At 37.1% G+C, this 23628-nt stretch overlaps 1 protein-coding gene across 1 annotated transcript in view; it reads left to right on the top strand.

Moving 5' to 3' along the window:
* Nucleotides 1–23628, top strand: part of DOCK2 (dedicator of cytokinesis 2) — a 196222-nt gene that overhangs the window by 119148 nt on the left and 53446 nt on the right. The window contains exons 28-29 of the mRNA XM_074603976.1: nt 6845–6943; nt 8663–8757. Coding sequence (XP_074460077.1) covers nt 6845–6943; nt 8663–8757 — 194 coding nt within the window. The remainder of the gene's footprint in view (nt 1–6844; nt 6944–8662; nt 8758–23628) is intronic.

Raw genomic sequence — 23628 nt, 5'->3', positions numbered from 1 at the left:
AAAATAAAATCGTACGTAATTTATGATAAAACATATGGGTGGATTCCTTAGAGATTGCTATTAATTAATTATAAACATACACAGTGGGTAGATTTGTTAGAGTAATGGATATGAGTTTTTCGAAAAATATTTTTATTGGGCCTTATTTGCTTTGTAGGATCAATTTAAAAGCAAGAGGAAAGTTTCTGGAGCGATATGACTTTCAGAAGTTTTAAGCAGAACTATTATGATAAAGCTTTGGTTTAACCCTTTGCAAATATATTGTATTAGTCTCATCTCTGATCACACAGTTGAAGTTTAATTTAATTTTTCTGTGTTCAGTGAGTGCAGCTGTAAAAGAACAAAATCAATTAAAGAGGGGCTTAATTCTGGGAATACAGGAGGTGGCTCTGTTTAGTTTTAAGGAAGTGAATTAGCATCCCAGACATTCATCTTCACAATATGTGTAAATTTAAGATATATGGCTTAGAAAGAAAAGATGTTACTGCACTTTCATGAGCTTAAATTGCTTGGTTCTACCCTTTTCTCTTCAACTCCGTTGCTGATCTCCCTTGCAGCTGCTGTGTTTTGCTGAGTAGTCCTCTCTAGTTGGCAATCCCCTCTGGGGTTGGTTTTTCTGCTGTTAGGTATTATCCCTCTGGGCAGGGGACTAGCTCCAGCTCATCCCAGCCATTGTATCACTTCCTTCAAGTTCCCAGTTTGGATTCCAGTACTTCTAAATAAATGCAAGAGACTGGCCAAGCTTTACCACAGTAAATAAAGTGGGAATAATATTTGAAATCTTATTCCTTGTTTTTGTGCTTTTTTTATTTCTATGGAATACTGACTGCATTATCTTTTAACATGGGATTAAGTGCACTGGGACACTTGGCAGGACAAGCCATGCTTTGCCAACTTCTGACCATCTGCTCTAGTGGTAACACAGAAATGGAATAGCACTTTGAATAAGAAATTAGTGAAATAAACAGCCTGACAGCAACGGCATACTTGGGATTCTCAGTGGATAACTTATGTACCAGGGCAGGAAGTTTCTTCTGGCCTATGAGCCGAGCCTGGAGACATGCTCAAGTAATTGTGATGAAGCAATTAGTGGATTACAGAGGAGAAGGGAAGACATGTGGCATGAAGCTGCATCCCTGAAGGCAAAGGTAGGAGATTTCATCTGGTACAGCAGGGCTGAGACTGGGAGTGTGGACAGCTGGGGTTAAGTGAGGAGGGGAAACAGCTGGGGTTGTTTTTTGGTTTTTTGTTTGGTTTTTTTTGGTTTTTTTTTTTTTTTTTAGTTGTAACTGGTCTGGACAAGCAAGTTCAGTTTTCAAACAATGATTGCTCGTTCCAGATGATTGCCTTCTCGCTTCATATTAAATAGTGTTATCTAGTATTTATTTGTACATACACCTTGAAGATGAACACAATATTCTGTGAAAAGTAGTAAATTACACAACTGTGAGCACAGACTTAAGCATAAATCAAATACAGTAGGGTATTCATCCTAGCCAGAGAGTGTAGTAGAAACTCTGGAGTGGATTTATGGCACAAACCCTACCAACCACCAACCAAACCCAGCAGCAGCAGCAAAAACATTGTAGAGAAGGAAGAAATCTTCTTTTTGGAATATTGCTGGGAAATCAACACAAAGTTTAGAATAACTAAATAAAAATAGATGGTAAAGGATACATTCTAAAAAAATCATGCTGTTTTGATGTCATATCATAGACCATGGCTTTACTGCTTTTATCTATGTTTGGGAAAAGTCTTAAATGAAATAATTTTGAAACTGCCTTGATTGTCTAACTTGTAATGTATCTTTAAATCTTACAGAGCAGCCACTATTACTATTTCATTGTGTTATAAAATTGTCCTATATTTTTCCATCTAGTGGTCTGGTGGTTTTATAGTTGTATATCCTTTTGGCTAAATCGTAGGAATGAAACCAAACCAGCCTGGCATGTTTTCGGTCAGAACTCAGCAGCTGTCAGGAAGGTGTAGAAGCAGGATGCCTAAACTTCTGTGCACTCAGCTATAAAAGACAAGGCGACAGAACCAATGAACTATATGAATGTATAAATGGAAAATTAAAATCTCAGACCTACTAAGAGTAGATGAATCTGTTGTGGTAAATTAATTATTAGTAAGGTGCACTCATTGGCAAGCTACAAGTCTGTGTGGATTTCAGATACACTCCATGCATCGGATGAATGCTCTAGGCTGTTGCATAGCAGCCTGTTTGAATGCTTACATTTTTGCACTGTTACAGCTAGAAAGAGTACATTTTAGGACAGCACATGCATTGGCAGTAACATCTATTTCTGGAGGAAAAACATAGCTACTGCATTAACAGTTCACTTTAAATTCTGCTTATTTTTTCATTTCAGAGTGCTATTAGTGTTTGCATAATATGATAAAGAAGTTTGTGCTAACCTCTACATATGCCACACTTCTCAAGGTTTAATGTGGTTTTCTGAGGAACTGTGACTTCAGACCACTGTTGTTCTTCATGGCATCACGGAGCAACTTCCATACTTTCCTTTTGTGGTGATTATGTCGCCCTTTAGCTCATGAGGCTAAGCAGGTGTGATAACTCAATAATTCTGTGGAGACAATATTTTGGGAGGCCCTCTCGATTATGTGCTTGTGCTACAACATAAATATTGGTGATTTTTAACATTAGATTGAGATAGTTGGTTGGTTAGCTTTTCTTTAATTACATTAAAGATAACATATTTATCCCTTTTCCTCCAGAAAGATTTTTGCACTTGTTTCTGAACAAGAACCAAAAAAAAAAAAAAAGAGGAAAACAAAAAAAGAGAACAACATAACTGTTTGGCCTGTAGAAATTCTTGGTCGCCCTTTTTTATGTGCTCCATTTTTACCATTACTGTCACTAACATACAATGAGTTTTGAAACTTCTGGCTTAACCTGAAAGGGAGTTCAGTATTAAATCTAATCTACGGAGTATGATCGCTTTATACACCACAAATATGTTGTGTCTTCTGGATAAGATTCTTTGACCAATACAGAAAACTGTTTGTTAATCAAATATAAACCCTCATTAGTGAATAAAGGGTTACAGATAATGAGGATGGTGGTATGTAAAGGAGTAAGTAAAACGAGCATTTAAAACACCCAGTATTCTGTTAAATAGGGGATATAATAAGTACATCATCTTTGGCCTTCAGAATTCTTTGAATTGTTAGGAATTATTCATGTTTCTGTTTTGTCTGCTTTTTTATGATGTACCTGTGGTCGTATATTTACACTTGGGCTCTATGTTGGTGAAGCGCTCTATTAATGAGGATAAGCGTTACTTAAGTGTCTACATGAAATAAATACCCTCCTTAATCCTTCTAAAAGTACAGCTGCATGAAGATAACCCACCCTACAGCCACTGAAATACTTCTACTAGATTAGAATCGAAGTGTAGCTTCATTCTACGTTACTTCTGTTGCTGTTTGTTTTTCCAGTGCATTTGCTTTATTTATTCTTGTGGTGCTAATATTATTTGAAGTTACTACGGCAACCTGTCACCATCTGCTATTATAAAGTATGCTGGGATTTAGTTGCTAGGTGTTGAAGTTTGTCATCTTACTCATATGACCCTAGTGTTTTTCTGCTGTTTCTTTTCCTGTATATGTTGCATCCACAGCTAATACGCCTTTAGTGCCAGTGGGAGAGGTTCCGCGTTCTTTCTGCTTGACCTTACAAAGCCCTATTTGTTTACAGAATACACCTCTGGTGCCTTTTGATGTACTTTGTATGTACCCAACCAAAACAGTATTTCTTTTACCTTGGCCGCTATTTTGCTCTGTTTATACTAAAGCCAGCCAGTATTATCATTATTTAAATTTGATATTAATCATGCTTTTTTTTTAAAGTGAACAGGGAGTTTGAACGTTTCCTGAGACATTTTCTCCTCTATCTCATTTTCATTTGACTACCTATTTACTTGTGTTCCAGCTCCTGATAGAAGTGCAGTGCTCATACTATGAATTTCCTTATTTCTTTACACATTTTTGGAAAGGTTTTCAGCCAATTGATTAATTAAAAAAATAGAGTTCAGTGCACTTTCTGTTCTGTTTAAATGGAAATTAATGTTTTTAAGTTAGAAAACGTATTTTATTAGATCTCTTCATAGTAGTGCAGTGTGTTCTGAGTTATTTCTGTTAATTTTTCTTAGTACTGTCTCATCAATCAAGTGTTTACTTTGATACATTTATTTTTTTACACAGTTGACCTAGTTCTAATCAACCTTTTCTGCTGTAATTCACAGGATAAATCCTAACAAGCCTAAGCAAAGCTGAAATGACTCGTTGGGATGCTATCCAAAGAACTTCACCTTCTCTCCCACAGCCCTTTTTATACTATTCAATCCCTATGTACAATCCTTGCCTTAGTGAAATACATTTTTGAATCATGAGCATGGGACTGCTCTTGTGCAGAACTTACTGTATTTTCAAGCAGTTCATGCTCTTTGCACATTCTAGTAAGAGGTACTTAAACAGTGTAGGAGAATTTCAGTGACTACAGAGAGATAGTAGCAGATTTGATCACAGCTCTTAATAGTCCTGTATTATTCCACTGAAGTTCTACCGGTGAGAATGGTGATGCTGAGAGTGCCCGAGTTACTTCAGAGATCTGAGGCTGCATCTGAGAAGCGAATCTTTATTGCTGGCGACTGGGGATTTGGAGGGAGGGGCAAACTTTTAACCTATAAAGAAGCTAGCAGATAATTTCTAATAGTTGAGATCGCCGGCAAGAACATTATTAAAGATCAAACAATATTTGTGTATTTTCCTGCTTTACAGTTACATGGAAATGCTGGAGGAAGTTTTTGTAGCAAACCAGCTTTACTGTCCCCTTCTTTTTTTTCATGTACCATTCAGTCCCAGTGGTGTGAATTTGACAGGTTTGGTGCGAGACTCTAGCCAGTAATGTGCGATCTTTGCTTATGGCTCTTTTCAGTAATCAAGGCATATCATCTGTTAATTTTAAAATCACCATAGACAGTCACTAAGAAAAGGCATTCATGCTGTACCATAATCACAGATATAGCTACAGACATTTTAGAAGTTGGTTTCAACAAAAGAAATAACCTTCTTAAAGTCTTTATGCCTTTAAGCAAGATAATAAATCTATTCAGTCTTGTGAAGAAATGCAGCTTATTTCAAGAAGTGATTATTTAACATGAGTATAGAAAGGCATTCTATGGTGAATGTCTAACTACTAAAAATACAAGCTGTTTTTCACATACAATTCTCTAACTTCTGTCAGTAATCTTTTCAAAATCAAGACATCAGAAAACCCCCCACACAATTTCATTACTGAATCCTTTGCAATTCATTATTACTTCCAGCTGTAACATTTAATGTCATGGAAAAGATTTGCCTGATCCATAACTGTAAAAGTGAACTACTACAGCAGGAAAACCAGCATTTCTTTTTAGAAGAGCATCAGTACCCGAGAACACACGATTCCTTACCTGAAAGCTTTTGGTTTACCTGCAGAAAATCTGTCTTCTTAGCCTTAAAAAGTAGGCAAGCCTCTCACTAGCACTAATGTTACTCCAAAAGAAGGTATAATAGGTCCTTTATATTGTAATTTTCACTGTTGATATGCAAGAAGTGTGCTGGGGTCTGCTCACGTAGGAATAAATAAATAAATAAAAAAGGCAGTACAAACTGAACAGCAGCTAACATATGAAAGTAAAAGACCTCTAGTGGCCATAACCTGAAGTTAAAGAAGGCTTTCCTTCGAAGTGGTAGACAAAATGGTTGGGTAGACAAACTGCAGCTGATACTTTGGTAACGTGTGTCTTTGCCTTTCTGATGTAAGCAGAGGCATAAAGTGAATCAGAGTTAAATAGAGAATCTCACCAGGACCAGGTGGAAAGTAAATTCTTGTCAGAGGGGCTGCTGCGTCCCTTGTATCAATTCTAAACCGGTATAATGAAAAGATCCGAGAAAATCCTAGAAAATTATTTTGCATGCCCATGTACTTTGTAGTCTCTTATTTTAATCAAACCAAAGCATTTAAAGCTGTTCACTTTTAAAACAATCAATAAACTTTAGAAAATTAGAAGAAAACAGTAAGGAGGATTCTTCACTGTCTTAAAGGAAAACTGCAAATCATTAAGGTCACTATTATTGCTTGAGAGTTAAATGTCTTTGTGACATTCAGTAAATTACAGTGAAAACCTAGAATTATAACTGATTGTATATCTTCCAGCATTTCTGCTTTAGGAATTGAGAAAAATAGAATATTTCCTCTTGAGGATGTTTGAAAAGTTTTGAGAGATGAAATAGTATTTTATACTATTAGAAATATTACAGAATAGCATTCTGTACATTTTTTATGGAGTTCTGTAATAGCTACTTAAACACGTGCAGAATGTAAAAAATATCCTTTCTTGCAATATTTCTTCCTGTGACTAGCCTATGTTTCTAGAATGATTAGAAAATTTTGATGCTAATGTATTTTCTTCCTATGAATTCCTAATGGAAGAATCCTGGGCAACATCACATGCCTTTTAGGAGTCTTAAGGTAATAATGAGTGGTACTTTATATATAAAGTTTTCTTGTCACAATGCGTGTTTCCGTGCAGCGTGTCATAAATGATGCAGCTTTGTCAGCACAGCCTACTCCTTGTCAGGGTAGCTTTTGAATTATCCTTTTGAATTCTCAGTATTTTTCTTTCATCTGGGCTTGCAAAAGCTTGAATATTATTTTATTTTTGCACACGTAAAAGGATTTACTAGGCGTTTAGAGCAGTTCAACTTTCGAAAGAATACAATCCAATATCTTAAGTATTCTGCATGTGTTGATTTCTGTCTGGTTTTCTTTCAGAGTCATTTTGTGGCATGCATGACAGCGATCTTAAATCAGATGAACAACCAACATTATTCAGTTTACATCGAAACTTTTCAGACAAGTTCAGAACTAGTGGTGAGTACAAAATAATCATGGAGGTGATAAGTAATTCTAAGTATTTTATTTCTGGTGTAAAATCAGTAGTATTGTTTTGTATCTTGTCCTGTTCTTCCTAGAACAAATCCTGTTTCTGTATGTTTTCTGCCTCTGTCACGGTGCCCCTCCCTCTTCTAGCGGTGACCTTGGACAATACTGTAATCAGAAATTTGGAAAGATACAAATGTCACTGTTGTTGACCCTAGCACTGAGATGATAATATAATAATCAAGAATAATTAATGGCATCTTTGTGTTATATTGTTCTGAGGAGGAAAAAAGCCAACAACAAACCTACAACAAAACCAACCCTCAACTGATTGAACCCTCCCTTTGCACGTGGTGAACCATTTTCACTATTGAGTCTACTCCTGGTCCAGATTATGTTGTATGCTCAATGCAGTAAATGCCTTATTATTGCAATGCGTTGTTTTCTGACAGTTGTTTCTGGCATGATTTAATGATACTTGCGGTTTATTCTGGTTTGTACCAGTCAGTGTTCACTGTGTTCTAGAAGGTTTTGGTAGTCCTACGTCTATCCTTTTATATTTCTGACGTAACTCTGAAATAAGTCTGGGTATTGGCAAAGGTTTTGATTACACCATCTACATTTTGTCCATGGAGATACTATTTTAAGTTGGCAAGATTTGTCCATTTTCCTTTCTTAAAGTCAGAGTGGTGCCATAACTGTAATACTAACAGATCAAATCTTGGGGATCTTTTGCAGTTCAAGTGCTTTAGTTTTCTTGAAAATGTAACAGTATTTTAACATCATTTCAGCTTCCAAGCAGATTGAGTACTTGGTCCTAGAATTTTAGTAATCCTTAAACTACAACAGTTCTACAGAGGGAAAACAAAATTAAAAAAGACAAGCCATCAGTATGTTCAATGGGCTTTACTGTTTGTAAGGGCATTGGTTTGTTGTCTTCTCATTTTTTTCCATACCATAAGTATACGTCAGTGAAGATGACAAAGATTTGTTGTCAAATCATGCTGTTGAGAGCTGTTGTTCACTTGGCTCTCTGTAAGTAATATGACATGAAAGAGTACAGACTTCGCAGAGAGTTGCTCCTGAGGTGGCAGAAATAGATGATAACATTTCAGCTTGCTAGTCTCACCAACTTCTAGGTGACTTGCTTAGAAGTTCAAGGGTAAAACCACATATATGTGTTAAACATGAAATAGACCTGAGGTGTTTATGTTCATTTCTATTTAAGTTCATTATACAGTGATCTCCAAATACTTCTAGGAAAAGAAATTGTGGTTTTGTTTGAAAACTTTCCGTCAGTGCCTTCAATTTTTAATTTAGAATACTAAATTTGGACTACATTGATGAAATAAAAAATTCCTATATTTTTCAAATCTATTAATGATTTATGCACAGTGAGACTTGTTTTGCTAATTAATTAAAAATTCAACAGCTTTACTCTGAAGTACTATAACTTTTTCTTTCCATTCATTTATGGCTTATCTTTTCTTAAGAGCCCAATGCAATGGTTTTTAGCTTCTATTTGGAATCTGAGACTGCTGTTTTACAGGACTTCAGTTCCAGTCTTGGGCTTACTGATCTCACCAGGAATTTTTCCATTGACTTCACTGGGAGCGAAGTGGAGCCCTCCATCTTAGTTCTGTGATCACAGTAGGAACACTTAAACTTTGTGTTACACAGTCACAGACTTATTGTATTCTGTTGTTCTAGGACTTCTTGATGGAAACATTCATCATGTTCAAAGATCTCATTGGGAAGAATGTTTACCCTTCAGACTGGATGGCAATGAGCATGGTGCAGAACAGGTAAAACGGGGCTAGAGGATCGGTGCTCATTTTCCACATGCTTGTGAAAAGTGAGCTCATTTCATGTCTTACAAAAAGTTTTGCTGTGCAGTCTAAGGTGACTATATCATTGCAGTTTGGTGAATGCCGAGAAGGTCATCATCTGAAATAATTTACTGGCAATACACTAAATAGCTAGCTACCTGTGTTTTAAGTCCAATGGAAAGGGGAAAAAAAATGTATTTAACAGTATAGTGGAAAGTACATTGTTGGTCTCCATGTTGGCAATCAACAGAAGCCAAACTGTAAAAGGCCTGTTGAATCTTAGATGTACAATTTCTGCACATGATTAGAATGTCCTCATTAACATGTCAGCAAGTTCATTGTGATGCAAGAGTTACCAAACACAATCTTCTTTCTGAAATGATATGGTTGCTTGGATTGGTTAAAGGTCTGATGATAAAGACCAAATCTTTGAGCACAATGCATTATTTGTAGGAGGAGGTTGGATCTATGGTACTTACTGGAGCTCACACCACTGAGGAAATGTATTGCTATACAATAGATCGTTTGGGGTTTCATAATGATTGGTTACTTCCAACTCAGGTATATTACCTCTGTAGATCAAGATGGCATCTAAGCAAAAGTTCATGTAATCAAATTTATCATGCTCCCTATTGCTTGCTTATTGAGAGCTTGCTATTAATAAGAAATCTTTGAGTACTCTTATATTATAAAATTGATCGAAGGAAATATCTTGCAGACATAAACTGTGCAGATTGTAGCTGTAGGTAAAGGTGTAAAAGCTGTCTGTTTTGGTGTCACCATAAATGATAGTGGGATAAACAAGGTGTCACTCGATCTCTGTTAAGTCACAGAACCACTGTTTTCTTGGTGTTAGCATTGCAAGTAGCGTAAGAGAAATTTCACGTTATACAGATTTTGCTGCTGCAAAGAGACAAGAGAAGTGATCTTTGTGCACCTCCACCATTGATAATGTTTAGACAACTGGTTTGGGCCAGCATATCGCAGGTGGATTTCTTCAGAGTGTCTTTGAAATATTGCTGCTTTGAAGAGGAAGGAAATGTTTTTCTCCTGAAGTGTGAGGGTTTTTGTTTATTATGGGCATCAGTTAGAAATGAACTTTTTTGTCAACAAGGAAAGGGCAGTATGTAGGGTACAGGATGGGCTGTGTAACTGTCTGTTTCCTAGTGATTGTTCCTAGCCATGCTGAGGTACTGACTTTATTCTTGTGTCTCTAGTCTATAACAGAGGAAAGCAAGGGAGAGTTGGACTGAGAATGCAAAGTAAAAGACATGGCTGCTCTAAACAGTTAGTTGCTTCAATTTGTTTATTTGTGGAACTTGTAGGTGAGGAAGAGTTTCCTCAAAATTTGAACGCATAGAGGTTTTACAAGCATCTGCATATGTAGAGGAAATCGAACAAAAAAAGTAGCTGTGAGCATGTGAGCACCTTATGTATATTTTTTTATTTGTTGAATTTCCTTTTCTTCATACTTAGTGGAAATCATGGCTAAAAATCTCACTGAAAGGGATATGGATTTGAGGAAAAAATTCATGTCATTTACGTATCTTTTTTATTGGGTGTTTTATTCTGAATTTATTCTTGCTTCTTTTTCTCAAAGGAACACTTTATATGTTGGATTGGATTATGAAGCAACCGTGCTTTCTTTTTTTTGAGCAAGACTTCTGTGGGCAAGGTGAATTTTGATCACCTGTACTATCATTATTTTAGTGTTGTAGAAATGGCAGTAACATTGAGTTTTCTAGAAGTCACAGAGAGACTAATCTAAGAATTAAGTCTCAAAGATGCATAGGTTCCACTTAACTTAGAAGTCCACAGATGCTGTTCATTTGAAATGTCACATACCTTTACTCCTCCAGTTTTATAATATTGAGAAAGAGAGAACAGAGGAGCCTTAATGAAGTTGATAATCTCCTGAGAGTGTTTGGTCTTGAGGAAAAGATTTGCTAAGAAAATTTACAGCATTATGCTATCAAATGTTGATATTGGATACATTTTCATCTAGGATTTGAATGGAACGATGTTAAATGAAAAGAGGGTTTTTTGTGTGTGTGCTATCATTCAAAGCAAGGATTATGGTTCTGGTGGGTAGTGATGATGGCAGCGGGGCTTCATGTGCCTAAACCGCATTTTCTGTCGCTCATGTCCACTAATGTTCACGCAGAGAGATTGCTAATGCCTCTTCGGAGGTGGGCAAATATGTATATACTGGTGGATGTGTTCATTACAGGTAAGATTTTGTAAATGATAGTAGTTTCATCCCACTTGTTTCCCTGTCTGAATCTTTGTGCTATAGAGGTAAAATCAAATTCAGTGCATGATGCTCTGTGGCTGCTCTTGCAGTATCAGCTTAGTACTAGAGTAACCTAACAGTCTTGTATTGCACGTAAGCGTATCAAACCTTTCATATGTAAAACTGTTTCTCTTATCTAGAAAATGCTGATAACATTTGCGTTATTCACACATAAAGGATTTTTTTTATTCTATGGGGGTAGGGGAAGCGTCAATCCTTGTTCAAAGATTATGCCTTTGGGGTTTGGGAATTCACCTGGTGAAATCTATATTGCCTAAGTTAATGACAATAGAAATTCGTTTGTGGTACTGTATGTTTGTTGATGATGCCTCCTAATGACTCTGAACTTTGTGAGATGCTTTGGTCCAGGCAGGCTTTGTTGCTCTGAACCTTATCCTGCATTGGACAAGTCAAACGAAAATAGTTTAAAAAAAAAAAAAAACAACAAGTCAGCATTAAAAAAAAATATGTTTAGAAGCTATTTAACAGTGCTTCTATAAACACATTGCTTACCTAAATTGACTTGGCACTGTTTATACTCTTTGATTATGTTTCTGTTCCCAAGGAACATGAGGAACTCATAAGGAAATGAGTTATTGATCTTACTTTCATATCTTAATTTTATGTTTAAATCAACAACTAGGAGGGGGGATTATTTTATCAGTCTTTATAGAGATTTGGGTTTGGTGTTTTTGGTTTTGTGTGGGTTTTTTTTGAGGGGCGCAGGTGTTCTGTGAAATGAATGGAAGAGTAATTCAGGTATCTAGATTTGTCTTTTAACATGCGTTACTCCAAACCAGAGAAGTAGCAGAGAAGAAGTCACAAAGGGATCAGGCTGGGTTCTCTTATAATAAAAATCAGAAAAGAAAATAAATTAAAATCCACAAACCCCCAAAAGTATTAGGTTTTGCATTCTTAATTCACCTGTTCTGAGCAGGAGGCTGTATGCAGGCCTTTTTACGCCCTGAAGGAGATATTTTACCATAAGAGTCTCCCCTTTCTGGATTTGCAAAGCTATTAGTTGCAGGCTGTAAGGCATGTGTATTGTGTAACCTAGCTAATGGCAGAATGGAGTTGGCACGTCTTCCCTACGGGCATTCAGCAAAGCCTGACAGTCTCCCCCAGATGCTCTCCTGTGTTTTGTACCTAGCAGGGAAAGTGGGCATTGGAGGAATTTTGCTGCAGGATATGTTGCAGTACAGAAATGTAAAATCACAGTACGTTTACTTAGAGGCAGAGGAAAGGGAAGAGCATAACTAGCACTGCAAGTTTTGTCCTGTTTGTGGGTAAAAGGTGTTCCTAATGAGCAGGACGCTCTAATTACTCTTCTACAGAAAGACATACAGTGCCTGTATTATAACAGGGATATTTCTACTACATGTTAGATGTCTGGCATAGATAAGGGGAAGAGAATGACTTCTTACAGGGTCCAAAGGAAGAGAGAATGGACATATTCATGTCCAGGAGAAACTGTGGTGTGAGAGTTGAAAGAACAGGAGTGGAAGCTTGATTGACTAAGCTTACTTAGTCAAGCTTTGCCTGTATCAGGATGGAATGATTTAACTCAAATTACTTTAAATCACTATTATAAATGATGTGCTGTTTACTCTCAAAGCACGTTCTGATTCCCAAAGCCCATCTGAAGGAGACAAAGGCTGTGTACTAGTCCCACTGGACTGTGAGTGAGACTTAGCAACCGAGAATCAAAAAGGGGAATGAACAACTGTTCCCAACCCCACCCCCCTACCCTTGCTGTTTTTTTTCCCTTCTTCCATTAACAGCAAGATGGGAAGGACACTTTTTTGTGGCATGCTAGGTGGGGCAGAACACTTTGGGACATAGTAAAATCCTCACTGAGGTCATGAGGATATAATATCTGAGATATTTTTGTGATCCCACATGGTAGATTTAATTAACTTTTGTTCTAATAAAGGTTGCATACTGCACACTTATTACTAGTTGCTACTGCTTGTATATGCACTTTATTCTGCTTATGCTACTAAGACTATTAGCTATTAGGTTATTAAAAGCAGTAATTCCTAGGTACATGGCATTTGTGGTTTAGGTAATACCATATATTCTGCTTATCTCTCAGCTGTTTGTAATCTTAATTGAGGTACATAATTCCTCCCAGGAAGTTCCCATACCTTATTGTCAACATGAAGTGCATAGAGAGTCAGATTCGCTGAATAAAAGAAATGGTTGTGGGGGTTAGCAACTAGAAGGGAAATATTCCCATCCCTTCTTTCTGTTCCTCTGGGCTTTGAAATGGTAATCGCTCAGATAGAGTTTGAAAGTACTTGATCTTATCATAATTAGTACCTGGAATCAGTTTTGGTTAGTGTCCAGGCACAAGTGGCTTAGTAAGCACTTTCTTTGTTTGTGTTGTCCCTTTGAGTTGTTTTTTGAACCTTGCTGACATTATATTTAGGTATTGAAAAATAAAAGGAATCAGTTTTTCACCAGTACATTTCAAGGTCAGGTCCTATTTGCTGGAAAACTCGTGTGAGATAACATGGTAGGGTGTTTTCTAACACTGGTAGTTAGGCTTTTTCTAAAATATGTTTTCATTACCTGTAGATCTGAGTGTTTTCAGGCATCTGTCGGAGTCAAATGTTCCCCATCCCTTTTTAAGTCTAACTTGAAAGGTTTAGCACTGCAGGTATTTGGCAAAACAGCTGGAAGTGTTGCCAATTTTCTTTCATTATACATACTAAAAATAGCTGCCTCTTTGCTGATGAACTGCTTTGTAACACCCTCAAGACTTGGTTCTTATGTAGCTCGCATGTTGTGGCAGCATTATTAATTCAGCAGAATCTCATTATGGCTTCACATCAGTGCCACCTGCATCCCCACGTCCCGCACCATGTCTCAGACTGCCAGGAACTGCCAGGTTCTGCTGGTATCATTAGGCCCTGGCCAACCAGCAAAAGGAGGCAGAATGAGCTCCTATTCATCACCTAGCAAGGGACAGTAGGGATTTCTTTTTAAGAAAGGGACAGTAGGGCTTCCAGACTTCTGTTAAACATGCTTTCTGAAAAACGTGTTTTACACGCCATACATATCCATGTTTCTGAACAGCTCTACCTTTGAATAGAAAAAGTCTTTTCAGAAGAAGTAGCTGCTTATAGTATTGTCCTGTGAAACTTCATAAAATGTTGCTTTGTGCATTATGAGGAGATGGCATTTCTAGAGTTGTGGTCCCAATTTTTAAGTAACAAGCACACGTAACAAATTCAGTGGCTGTTGGACTGAATTTTCTTTTACGTTTTCTGAAGAGAAAACCTGAACAGCTGGTAGTCACAATGTAAGTGTATTATGCAAGAATGGTGTTTATAATAGTTTAGGAGGAACTGTATTGCTACTACCAACTTACTAGATTTCACAGAATGTCGCAAGTTGGAAGGCAGAAATACCCCAAATTACTTATTAGAACGACTTCTCAGTCTTCCACCTATCAGTTGGAAATGAAAGCTTGTCATATTTTTGTGTTTTAGAAATATTTGATACTGTGATATATGTATTGATGTCAGTGGGTGTTGTGACTATTCATAGATATTAATGGATCTGACTATACATAAGGTACGTAACTTCAGTTGATAAGAGTATGCGTTATCCTTTACTCCAGCTCGTGCTGTAATATGGTGTTCAATTTATAAAAATTGTGACGAGATCTTAAAATCAATAATATCATTTTAATTATGAAAATAGGAAAAAAAAATGCTCCTTAACTTTAATTCTCTGATTATTAACATGAAGTGGGCCTGCTCTCATAGGAAATGCAGAAGAAAACTAAGATTTATTCTATCCAACTATGCTTTAACAGTTTGCTTAATACATTGCCTGGCTCATTATTTGTCTTGCAGAGATTAAAAGGCACGTTTATTTGTTTATTTATTCCTAAGGGGTGGTGGTGGAGGAAGTATTTTAGGTTAGTTTTACTCTTGTTTTTTGAAGACGTATTGGGAGTTAAGATTCATTTATGTAACTAAGGATCGATGACGGCGTTGCAGTGTATTTTGCACAAATAAGGCAGAATTTAGAAGGCTGATCTGTTGCATACAAGTAACTCCTTCCTTTGATCTCATTTTCCTCTGGCAACTCTTGCCTGGCCTAAGTGTGCATGACAGAAATGCAGTTGTTTTTCTTAAGGGCCTGAATTTTCAGGGGTCAGAATGCGTTTGCAAGTATGGTTATGGCATATTGCAGAACTTTGTAATTTTAATATATGAAAAAGTATTTTATGCAACAGCTATAAATAGCTAGTGAAAATCTTCCTTTATGCACATGTACACAAAAGAGTAAATGAAGTATTGTAACAAGTTCAACCAGTTTGTGCTGTTCTGCCATTGCTTTAATCACGTATAGTAATAAGATGTGTCCTTAGTTTGCTTTTGCTACGAGACTAAAAATGTCCTTGCTGAAATGCAATTTCCCTGGTAATATGAAGTCCCTTTTGGAGGCAAAGGACACTTCACGCCTTTATTTATTGTTTTTCTTGCTGGGGTATTTGGCACACAGTGTCGCAGTATTCTCAGATTTGTATCTCCTTTCCATTAAATCTAGGTAACTCTGCTTCCTTGTTGTCTTTCCCAGCCCCTATGGAAGTTGGTACTTATAAAAGGGCAAATGGCATAAAGTTAGTGCTGGGAAAATGGAGTAAGGCGCATAAAGAGAAGAGGCAGTTGTTTCACTGTGGGTTGTAAATTTACTTCCATGGAGAGTTACGCTTCCAGCTGTGGCTGATGTGTGTGACTGAGTCATTTAATGCTTTGCTGTCAGTTATAAGCCTAGCAGAGAACATCTCTTCCATCTGTAGGTGTTTTGAGTCTGTGTGTGCTTGATGTAACCCTACTTTTCAATCACTTGCATCTTCCTAGCACCAAACACTACAAGATGCTTATTCTGCACTAACTCTGCATGTTGCTCGTTGTTACCCCTGTTGTGGAATTATCTGCTTACCAAGAATCTAAACGCTTAATTATGTGGTGACTGCAGCAGGTCATCCGCTCAGCAAGACAGGCTATTGCATACCATGGTTGTGGTGCACAATGGATGCCTATTATGTTTTGACTGCAGTCATTTAGTCTTTTATCTAAAATGCAGAGAGAAGACAAGCTGTGAGATATCCCTTTCCCACTCCCACTGCAGAGTATCTCATCTTTCTTGGTATTGACTGCTAGGATGGTTCTGCGTCTGGAGTACGAGGTCTCCCAAACTAGAAGCAGAAAAACAACTTGTTTGTTTGATGTTTTCAGAAAGACATTAAGATAAAATGTTATTTTTCCAGATACAACTTTGACTTGCCGTACAGAAATCTCTAAGGTTCTTTGCTATTTGGCCTGTTACAAAATATTTTTTGTATGTTTTCAGGTATTTTAATTTCATTAAAACATTTGGGGATTAAGCGAATGAGTAGTATTTTGCACTCTGTAGAACATATGTGCAAATGCGTAAATAAATAATGAAGAGACTACCCACATAAACTGTTGTAAATATGTCCCTACAGAAAGACTGAACATATAAACTCAGTATTCATAATTTCCATCAGGTTTTGTAAATGCTATTGAGCAGTCTTTCTGTCTTCCCCTTTCTGATGAGTAACTTCGGCCAGCACTTCGTATCTTAAGAGATTTTCAGGAAATTAAATATATACCATTTTCTCATATTTAACATTATGTTGAACAGTTATTTTCATACTTTTAAACAGCAACATCACAAAATAACCCTGCTGGTGTATTATGCATTTGCTGCATAATTCGCTGCATCTTTTGTAAAGACATAATCTTCTGATTCAGTGCAACTTCTTCTGTATCAATACAGTTTTGGCTGTAATGTAGTAAGCGCAAGGGAGCAGCAATTAGACAAGAGGCAGATGCATAGTTGTCTGTACCTGTAATTACAGATCGCATTCTTAGCTTCACAGAAAGCTAGGCTGCCCTAAAAGCCAAGAAATTTTGTCCACAGTGTTATCCATTAGTAATTCTCCAATTTTAATCCTTTGACATCTGAAATAATAAAAGTATTTCTAGAAATAAGCCCTAGAAACATCCATGAAAATACGTTTACCAAAGTATCATCTCTGCACCATTCTCCATTCTTAGATATATAGAAATGAAGACTAAATGATATGTATAAATATTATAGTAAGGGTAAATTAGTGTCAACAGGTGAAAAATAAAAATCATTGGCAGAACGGAGAAGTAATTTCACAATATCAACTCAAACTTCCTTCAGAAGGGAAGGCCATGAGAGTTTTTATTGGTATATGACGTCCTGATATAACCACCTCATTAATTAACGTATACTAACTGGCTTTCACTTTGTATCTTATTCCCGGACTTGATCTAGCACCAAAGACATCGTGTGATTTTTAATTATTTTTTAAAATTCAAAATATTTCCATTCTGCAAACAATTAGCTGGAATGCACAATAAAGGAGACTGAAGTGAGAAGACACAATATAAGGAAAATTACTGAAAATACCTTTCAAACTAAGTCCATTTGACAGAGCCTCCATTATGACAGCTTTTTTGTACGCTTAGATTTCAAGCTGAGAAGTTTCCTAAAGCGTGCTAAACACCACGTTTTCAAAAGTGTGGTATAAATGTATACCTAATATACAGCATTGAAAACATATTTTGATTGCCAAATGGGAGGTAAGCCGTCTATAAAACATGCTGTAAGTAGCTGCTGAAGAAAAAGCTACACGCAAAGAGATTGTTGGCAAAGTCAAGAGACCTCAAATGGAAACTTCGCCTGTAGAGCATCAAAGCAATTGCTCCTTGTCTTTCTCTAGGTGTTGCTTTTGTACTGCTGTCAAATTAACTCTGATACATTATAGCATGTATTATTTTTGTATGTTTGACATAGCTATTCAAGGTAAGCGTTCAAATAATACTAATAAAGTAAATGAATTGTACGTAACAAACAATTTATAATTGACAGGAGAAGCTGGAGAACAGTTATTTTTAAACAGTCATTTTCTGACCATGTTATTTGGATAGGCTCTCTGGCCGTACGCTGAAAAAGGAGTTAGGAAAATGACAATTGCTTTATCATTAGTACTCAATATGAATGGTACAAAAAATTATTCGTCAGTCTGTAGTGATACTGAGTTGACACAGGGGAGAAATATGATTAAATCATATTACTTTCCTTGCATCCCTGGCCCTATTTTCCCAGTTACCATGGAAGTGGATTGCTTCCTAAGTGTTGCCATTATTGTGCTCTTAATAACTAGGTTTCACATAGCTACAAGGTTTTTAAATAGTGTTTCCATCTTGCATTGCTGTTCATTTCTAAATCAATGATAGCTTGCCACATTGTTAGGAGATAATTTCTGCTGTTGCTTTGTAAAGATTTTTTGTTATTATCTTTTCACCTGTTTTCTCTGGCTTTTTCCTGCTGCTCTGTTTTGGTCATTGAAATAGTAAGTGTTTATTTTTAATCTCTCCTGTCACAGTAATTTTTGTCTGGTCTCCCTTCTGTGTATTTTATATCTTCCAGGTTTAGTTTATAGTTGCTGGTAAATGTTTCCGTCACTGACAGTGATCAGCATTTGGGATTGGGTCTGACCTGCTTTGCTGGTCTCCTCCTTATTTAACATGCTGCCTTCTGGCTTTGCACACAAGAAGGAAGAGGAAAGATGGCAGAAGCCTACAAGAGAATCAGCTGATTTCAGCTGTTTTTCCTTTGTGCCTGCTTCATGTTAAAATACCTATCAGGTGTCTCCCGCGAAGCATTTTATGAGGATGCTACTATCAAGTCAGCTTAAATTATGTGGGAGTATTAGTTCAGCTCTGCTAGTCCAGATTTCATATATTTGGCATACTGGCAAGACCATGTCTATCACAACTCAGAAAAGATCTTTAAAATAATAGTCAGTGCATCTCCTAGGCTTTGGAAGACCTCCCCTCATATTCCTCATCTGCGCAAGCAGAGGACTGACTGGTGAAAGTGCTGATTGATCAGCCTTTGGGGATTATAGAAAAACACCAACCAACGCCTGCTAAACTGAAGTCAGTGTAACTCCTTTAATTTGCAGACCAAATTCTCTGAAGGAAAAGCACTTAGAGTTTGTGGGGAAAAAGGGAAAACGTTCTGAGTTTTAAAAACTGTCCGTGTCTTCATTGTTTTCCCCATGTAATTTAAAAAAAAAAATATATTTCAGCATTTTAGTGGCTTCTTTCAGTACAAACTTTCACAACCAGGAAATAATATTCTTTTAAAGCTTATCTCTATTTTTCTGTCTGATTATCCAGTAGAAGTTTGTACTTGATTAATTTTTTCCACCTGTCATTACATCAGTGTAATCACAGCTTTAGAAGACATAGCAGACGTGAGTTTGAGTCGATGCTCATAAATACCTAAGTGAATTAATTCAGCCTTCACCTCAGTATCTGGATTGCTCATCTCAAAGTTGAAGTGGTCAACCCCCAAATTTTAGATCTCGTGAACTTGAAAAGACATTGAAGAGGATCGCACTGCTGTTGGACCACTGCTTTAAAAGAATTCATGTGTAAGAGTCTGAGGAAAGGTCAATGCATGATTTTGGGGAAGGTTTCTAATTCTGTACCTGATTTAGGCACCTTTCCCAAAATAATTTTGTGGACCCAGAAGTATTTTATGTCTGAAAATAGGTGCAGAAAAAGGGCAGCTTTTGTGAAGCTGGCTAAGAACGGGCAATGCCAACTTAAGGGTTTTGGGGTTTGTTTTGTTTGACTGTAATCAGCTTTGTGTTTTATGCTGCAAGGAGTTGATGCACTAATTCTAACTTGTTTGCTAAAAATAACTTGGAGTTCCAGATCTATGTTTTAGGTTTATCACCTATTTGCATTTCAAAAGCAAGGACACCACGCAGACCTATTTTACTGTTAAATAGAGAGTCATCATCTTCTAAGGAATAGCCTTGAAATCCTACTTTGATTAACAATACGTTGTTTACAAATACAAAATTGTTTCTTTGCTCCACCCCAGCCTCTCTTTTTTTGTTTTGTTTGAGGGAGAATCAGTTTGAAATCAAATTTTTATCTTTGTTGGTCTTAAATTATTTATATCTGTTACTTACAGTACTATTCTATCCCTATTTAGAACATACATCTAAGTATTTGAAGCTACGTACTGTTGCATGGATCCTGTTCATTGGGCTTTCAAGCCAAAATTTGAAAGAAATATCTCTGACAATACAATAAGGCAAAGCAGAAGCAGCAGGAAATTTAGGAAGGTGAAGGAGATAATAGCAGTGGAAATTATTGTGGGTAAAGGCATTTCAACAATTTTAGATCACAATTGTTAAAACTGATGAGAAATTAATTCCATATTAAGTAACTGTAGAAATGTTATCCTAATTAAACACCTGAAAGAATATCTTTGTAGCCCTGTCTGATGATTAAAATTAAGGGAAAACGTGACAAGAGGAGAAGGTTAAACAGAAAAAACACCTAATGGCATTATCTGAGTATGAGAAATCACGATCCCGTCCTTTGGTCAGTCTTGATCAGTCTAAACTTGCAAAGCAAAACTGAGCAGCAATCCCCAAGTTCCGAGCCAAGGTAAGCTCCAGTGATCTGTTATAGAAGCAAGGGAAATGAAGTTATATTACACTGTGACAAGACAATCCCTGTCAGTAATTTTTCTCAATAACTTCTTCTGAAGTCAGACTGTACCAGTGGTGTTTTTCTGAGCTGTTCCGGGGCACGCTTTTTTACCGTCTCTATTCTAACTGTATCTTCTCCATTGTGTCAGTTATAACTAATAACTGATGTTGTAAGGAATGACTTCTCCAATCAAATGACTAATTCTCTCCTTTTGGAGCAATGTTTAGTTCTTTAAATAGAAGATGCTCTCAGCAATAATTAAAATTACATTTTCCCTTGTTTTTGGCAAAATCTCAAAGTGCTTTATAAGTGTCTGTTAGGCTTTGTACTTACAGCTAGTTAATTAATACCCCTTTTTGGTGAAAGGGGAGACTGGGGCATACAGAAATGAAATCATTGAGGTAGGACAGTATGGCATTGGCAGCAGCCAGGAATAGAATTCAGACCTACTGCCTAAATGACTTCCAATGACAGAAATAGATATACCCTTTAGGCAAAATACAAGTGCATGAAAATATGTGGAACTTGACAGCCTGGAAGTGTTGCATGCTTCCTGCCAGTGTGTCATTCCAGTACGTCAAATAAAAGTATCTGTGAGAACGAAAGGGATATTCACAGAAGATAGCTTACGTGTAATAGTATCATTGTGTAGAATCCTGTAAATATTTTTAATATAATCATTAATTTTTACTGGACCTTATGTACCTCAGCATTTCTCAAGTGTCTGTGGGGCTTTTTATGTATGGGTAACGTTAAACCACAGGCTCTTCCCCAAAATTTTAAATTATGACACACAAGAAGTATGTCCATATTATTAAATAGATTTGCACTAATAAACTTCACGTGCATTTAAGTTAGGATTATTTCTACTATATCTTGCCCGATATTTCTGTGCTAAAAGACAAAGTACCTAACAGTGTAGTTTTTTTTTAATTTAAGACAAATTATCAGCACCACACTGCATCCTGCCCAAACAGGATCTTTAGGTGACGTGTTTCACCTGGTGCTGGAGTAATGTGTAAATACACAGAAGCTGGGAAATCTAAAAAAAGTCTCAAAAAAAAAATGGACACCCCTTTGTACCCCAAGAGAAGATGTTCAGAGGGAAGGGAAGTGCTGCTCTCTGAGCAGCTGAAGAGGAGCTGAAGAACTTGATTATGTGAATTGGCAAGAAATATATACTTTGTAAATCAAAGGAGAATCTAGAGCAATATAGTTCTACAGAAAAGACATGATACTACAAAGGCCTTGACCCAAAACTCCTGCTTGGAAAAGTAATGGGGATGCTGACAGACAGAACAAGCTGTGGGTGTCTGATTCTGCCTAGCTGTGTAATTTTTTTGTGCTGTCTAAAGTAGACCGTTCTTTTTAGAATCCCCTTTTTTTGCAAAATCTGAAACGGTTTGTGTCAAGCATCAGGCAGTTTTGTAGAGATAAATGCACCCATGCGAGTGAAGTGTTAGGGAAGAATGTGTTTATTTTCTTGTGGGTAGCGCGGGGCAGCTGGCAGAGGAAATGGCGTTTTCCAGAGTAAGAGTTGATCGCATAAAGGGCCAAAAAGGAAGTACAGTGTCCCGTTCAGACCAACAGAGGCTAAAACTGCAGTGGGTACCCAGGGCAGTTCTGTGACTATACAGAGGTTTAGGAGAGTGGTGATGGCCTGCGAGAACAGTATTGGGCAAAATTAGGTTTCCTGAATTTGAGGTGATTTGCTGACACTCAGCATTTCACAGATCAGGCCCTTAATTCAGCTGGCGGGATTAGCTCGGCTAGCGTTACAAGCTTAGACCAGGCTATGCCCTAGACCATTGGAAAGAAGCTCATCTGAACACATGGGATGGTGCAGTAGAGCAGCACAGCACTCTTAGGAGTCCCTCGCCTTCCAATGCCAGAGTTTTGCTGTAGTAGTTAAAACTGTAGTGTCCCTCTGATCACATTAAAAAAAAAAAAAAAAAAAAATTACTTTATTTCCTTGATCACATCAGCATTACAGAGGAATGTTACATGGATGGAAAGAAAATGTTCTTTAGGTTTTCACGAAGGATTTTTATCCTCGTGGAAAACCATAATCATAAAAAAGGATTTCAATGTGGCCAGTCAAGTTACTGCCCTGATGAAGCAACACACTGCTTTGGACTGTTGCTTAGTGGTTAAATAGCATTCCCTGTCACAAGCCTACTAAAAGCTGAACTTCTGCTTCACCTCCCTCATTAAGAAACTGAATTTAGCCCTTGCAAATTTTTTTTTTTTTTGTTGTGGTGGTGAGACTAAAATTCACATCACTGACTATTCTGTTTCTGGTAGCGGCTCGTAAAGGGCTGCCCAGGGAACAGTATAACAACAGAGCTGGGAAGAAGTAACGCTGTTTGATGTGTTCTCCAGCCTCCAGTGACCAATGACATTTAGTAGTCCTCCCTTCGTAGGAATGAGTTGCACAGCTAAGCACGACTAGCATAAAAACTGTCTCGTGCTCATTTTGAATTCACATTCTGATTTTTCTTCAGTGCTCTCCAATGCTTGTATGAGAAACAGTGAACAGTCTCTCACCTCCATGGTACTGTCGATTTTATAGGTTGTACCGTATCCCTCAGCCACGTAAAGAAACAGGGTCTCAGGCACAATCCATTAAATGTGTTGGCTGACTGCTTTGTCACGTTTATTTTGCTTGTTTTCTTATCCCTTTTTTTTTATATATATATATTTGTTTATCTTTTTTGAGATGAGAGACCAGAACACCACACAGAATCCAACATAAGGAGACAACATTCCTTTGACAGTAACATGTGGATATCCTGTGGTCTCTTCATCTTTGCTAATAATTTTAATTATTGAATTGTTGCTTTTTCTGATGCTACTAAACACGAGGATGGTGGGGGTTTTGTGGACCTGCCTGTTATAACTAGTAGATCTTTTTCCTGATTGGTAGTAGCTAGTCGACAGTCAGTCGTTGTATTT

Source organism: Larus michahellis, chromosome 11 (genome assembly GCF_964199755.1).
Source record: "Larus michahellis chromosome 11, bLarMic1.1, whole genome shotgun sequence".
NCBI classification, from domain to species: Eukaryota; Metazoa; Chordata; class Aves; order Charadriiformes; family Laridae; genus Larus; species Larus michahellis.
This window is presented reverse-complemented; position numbering and strand designations above follow the sequence as displayed.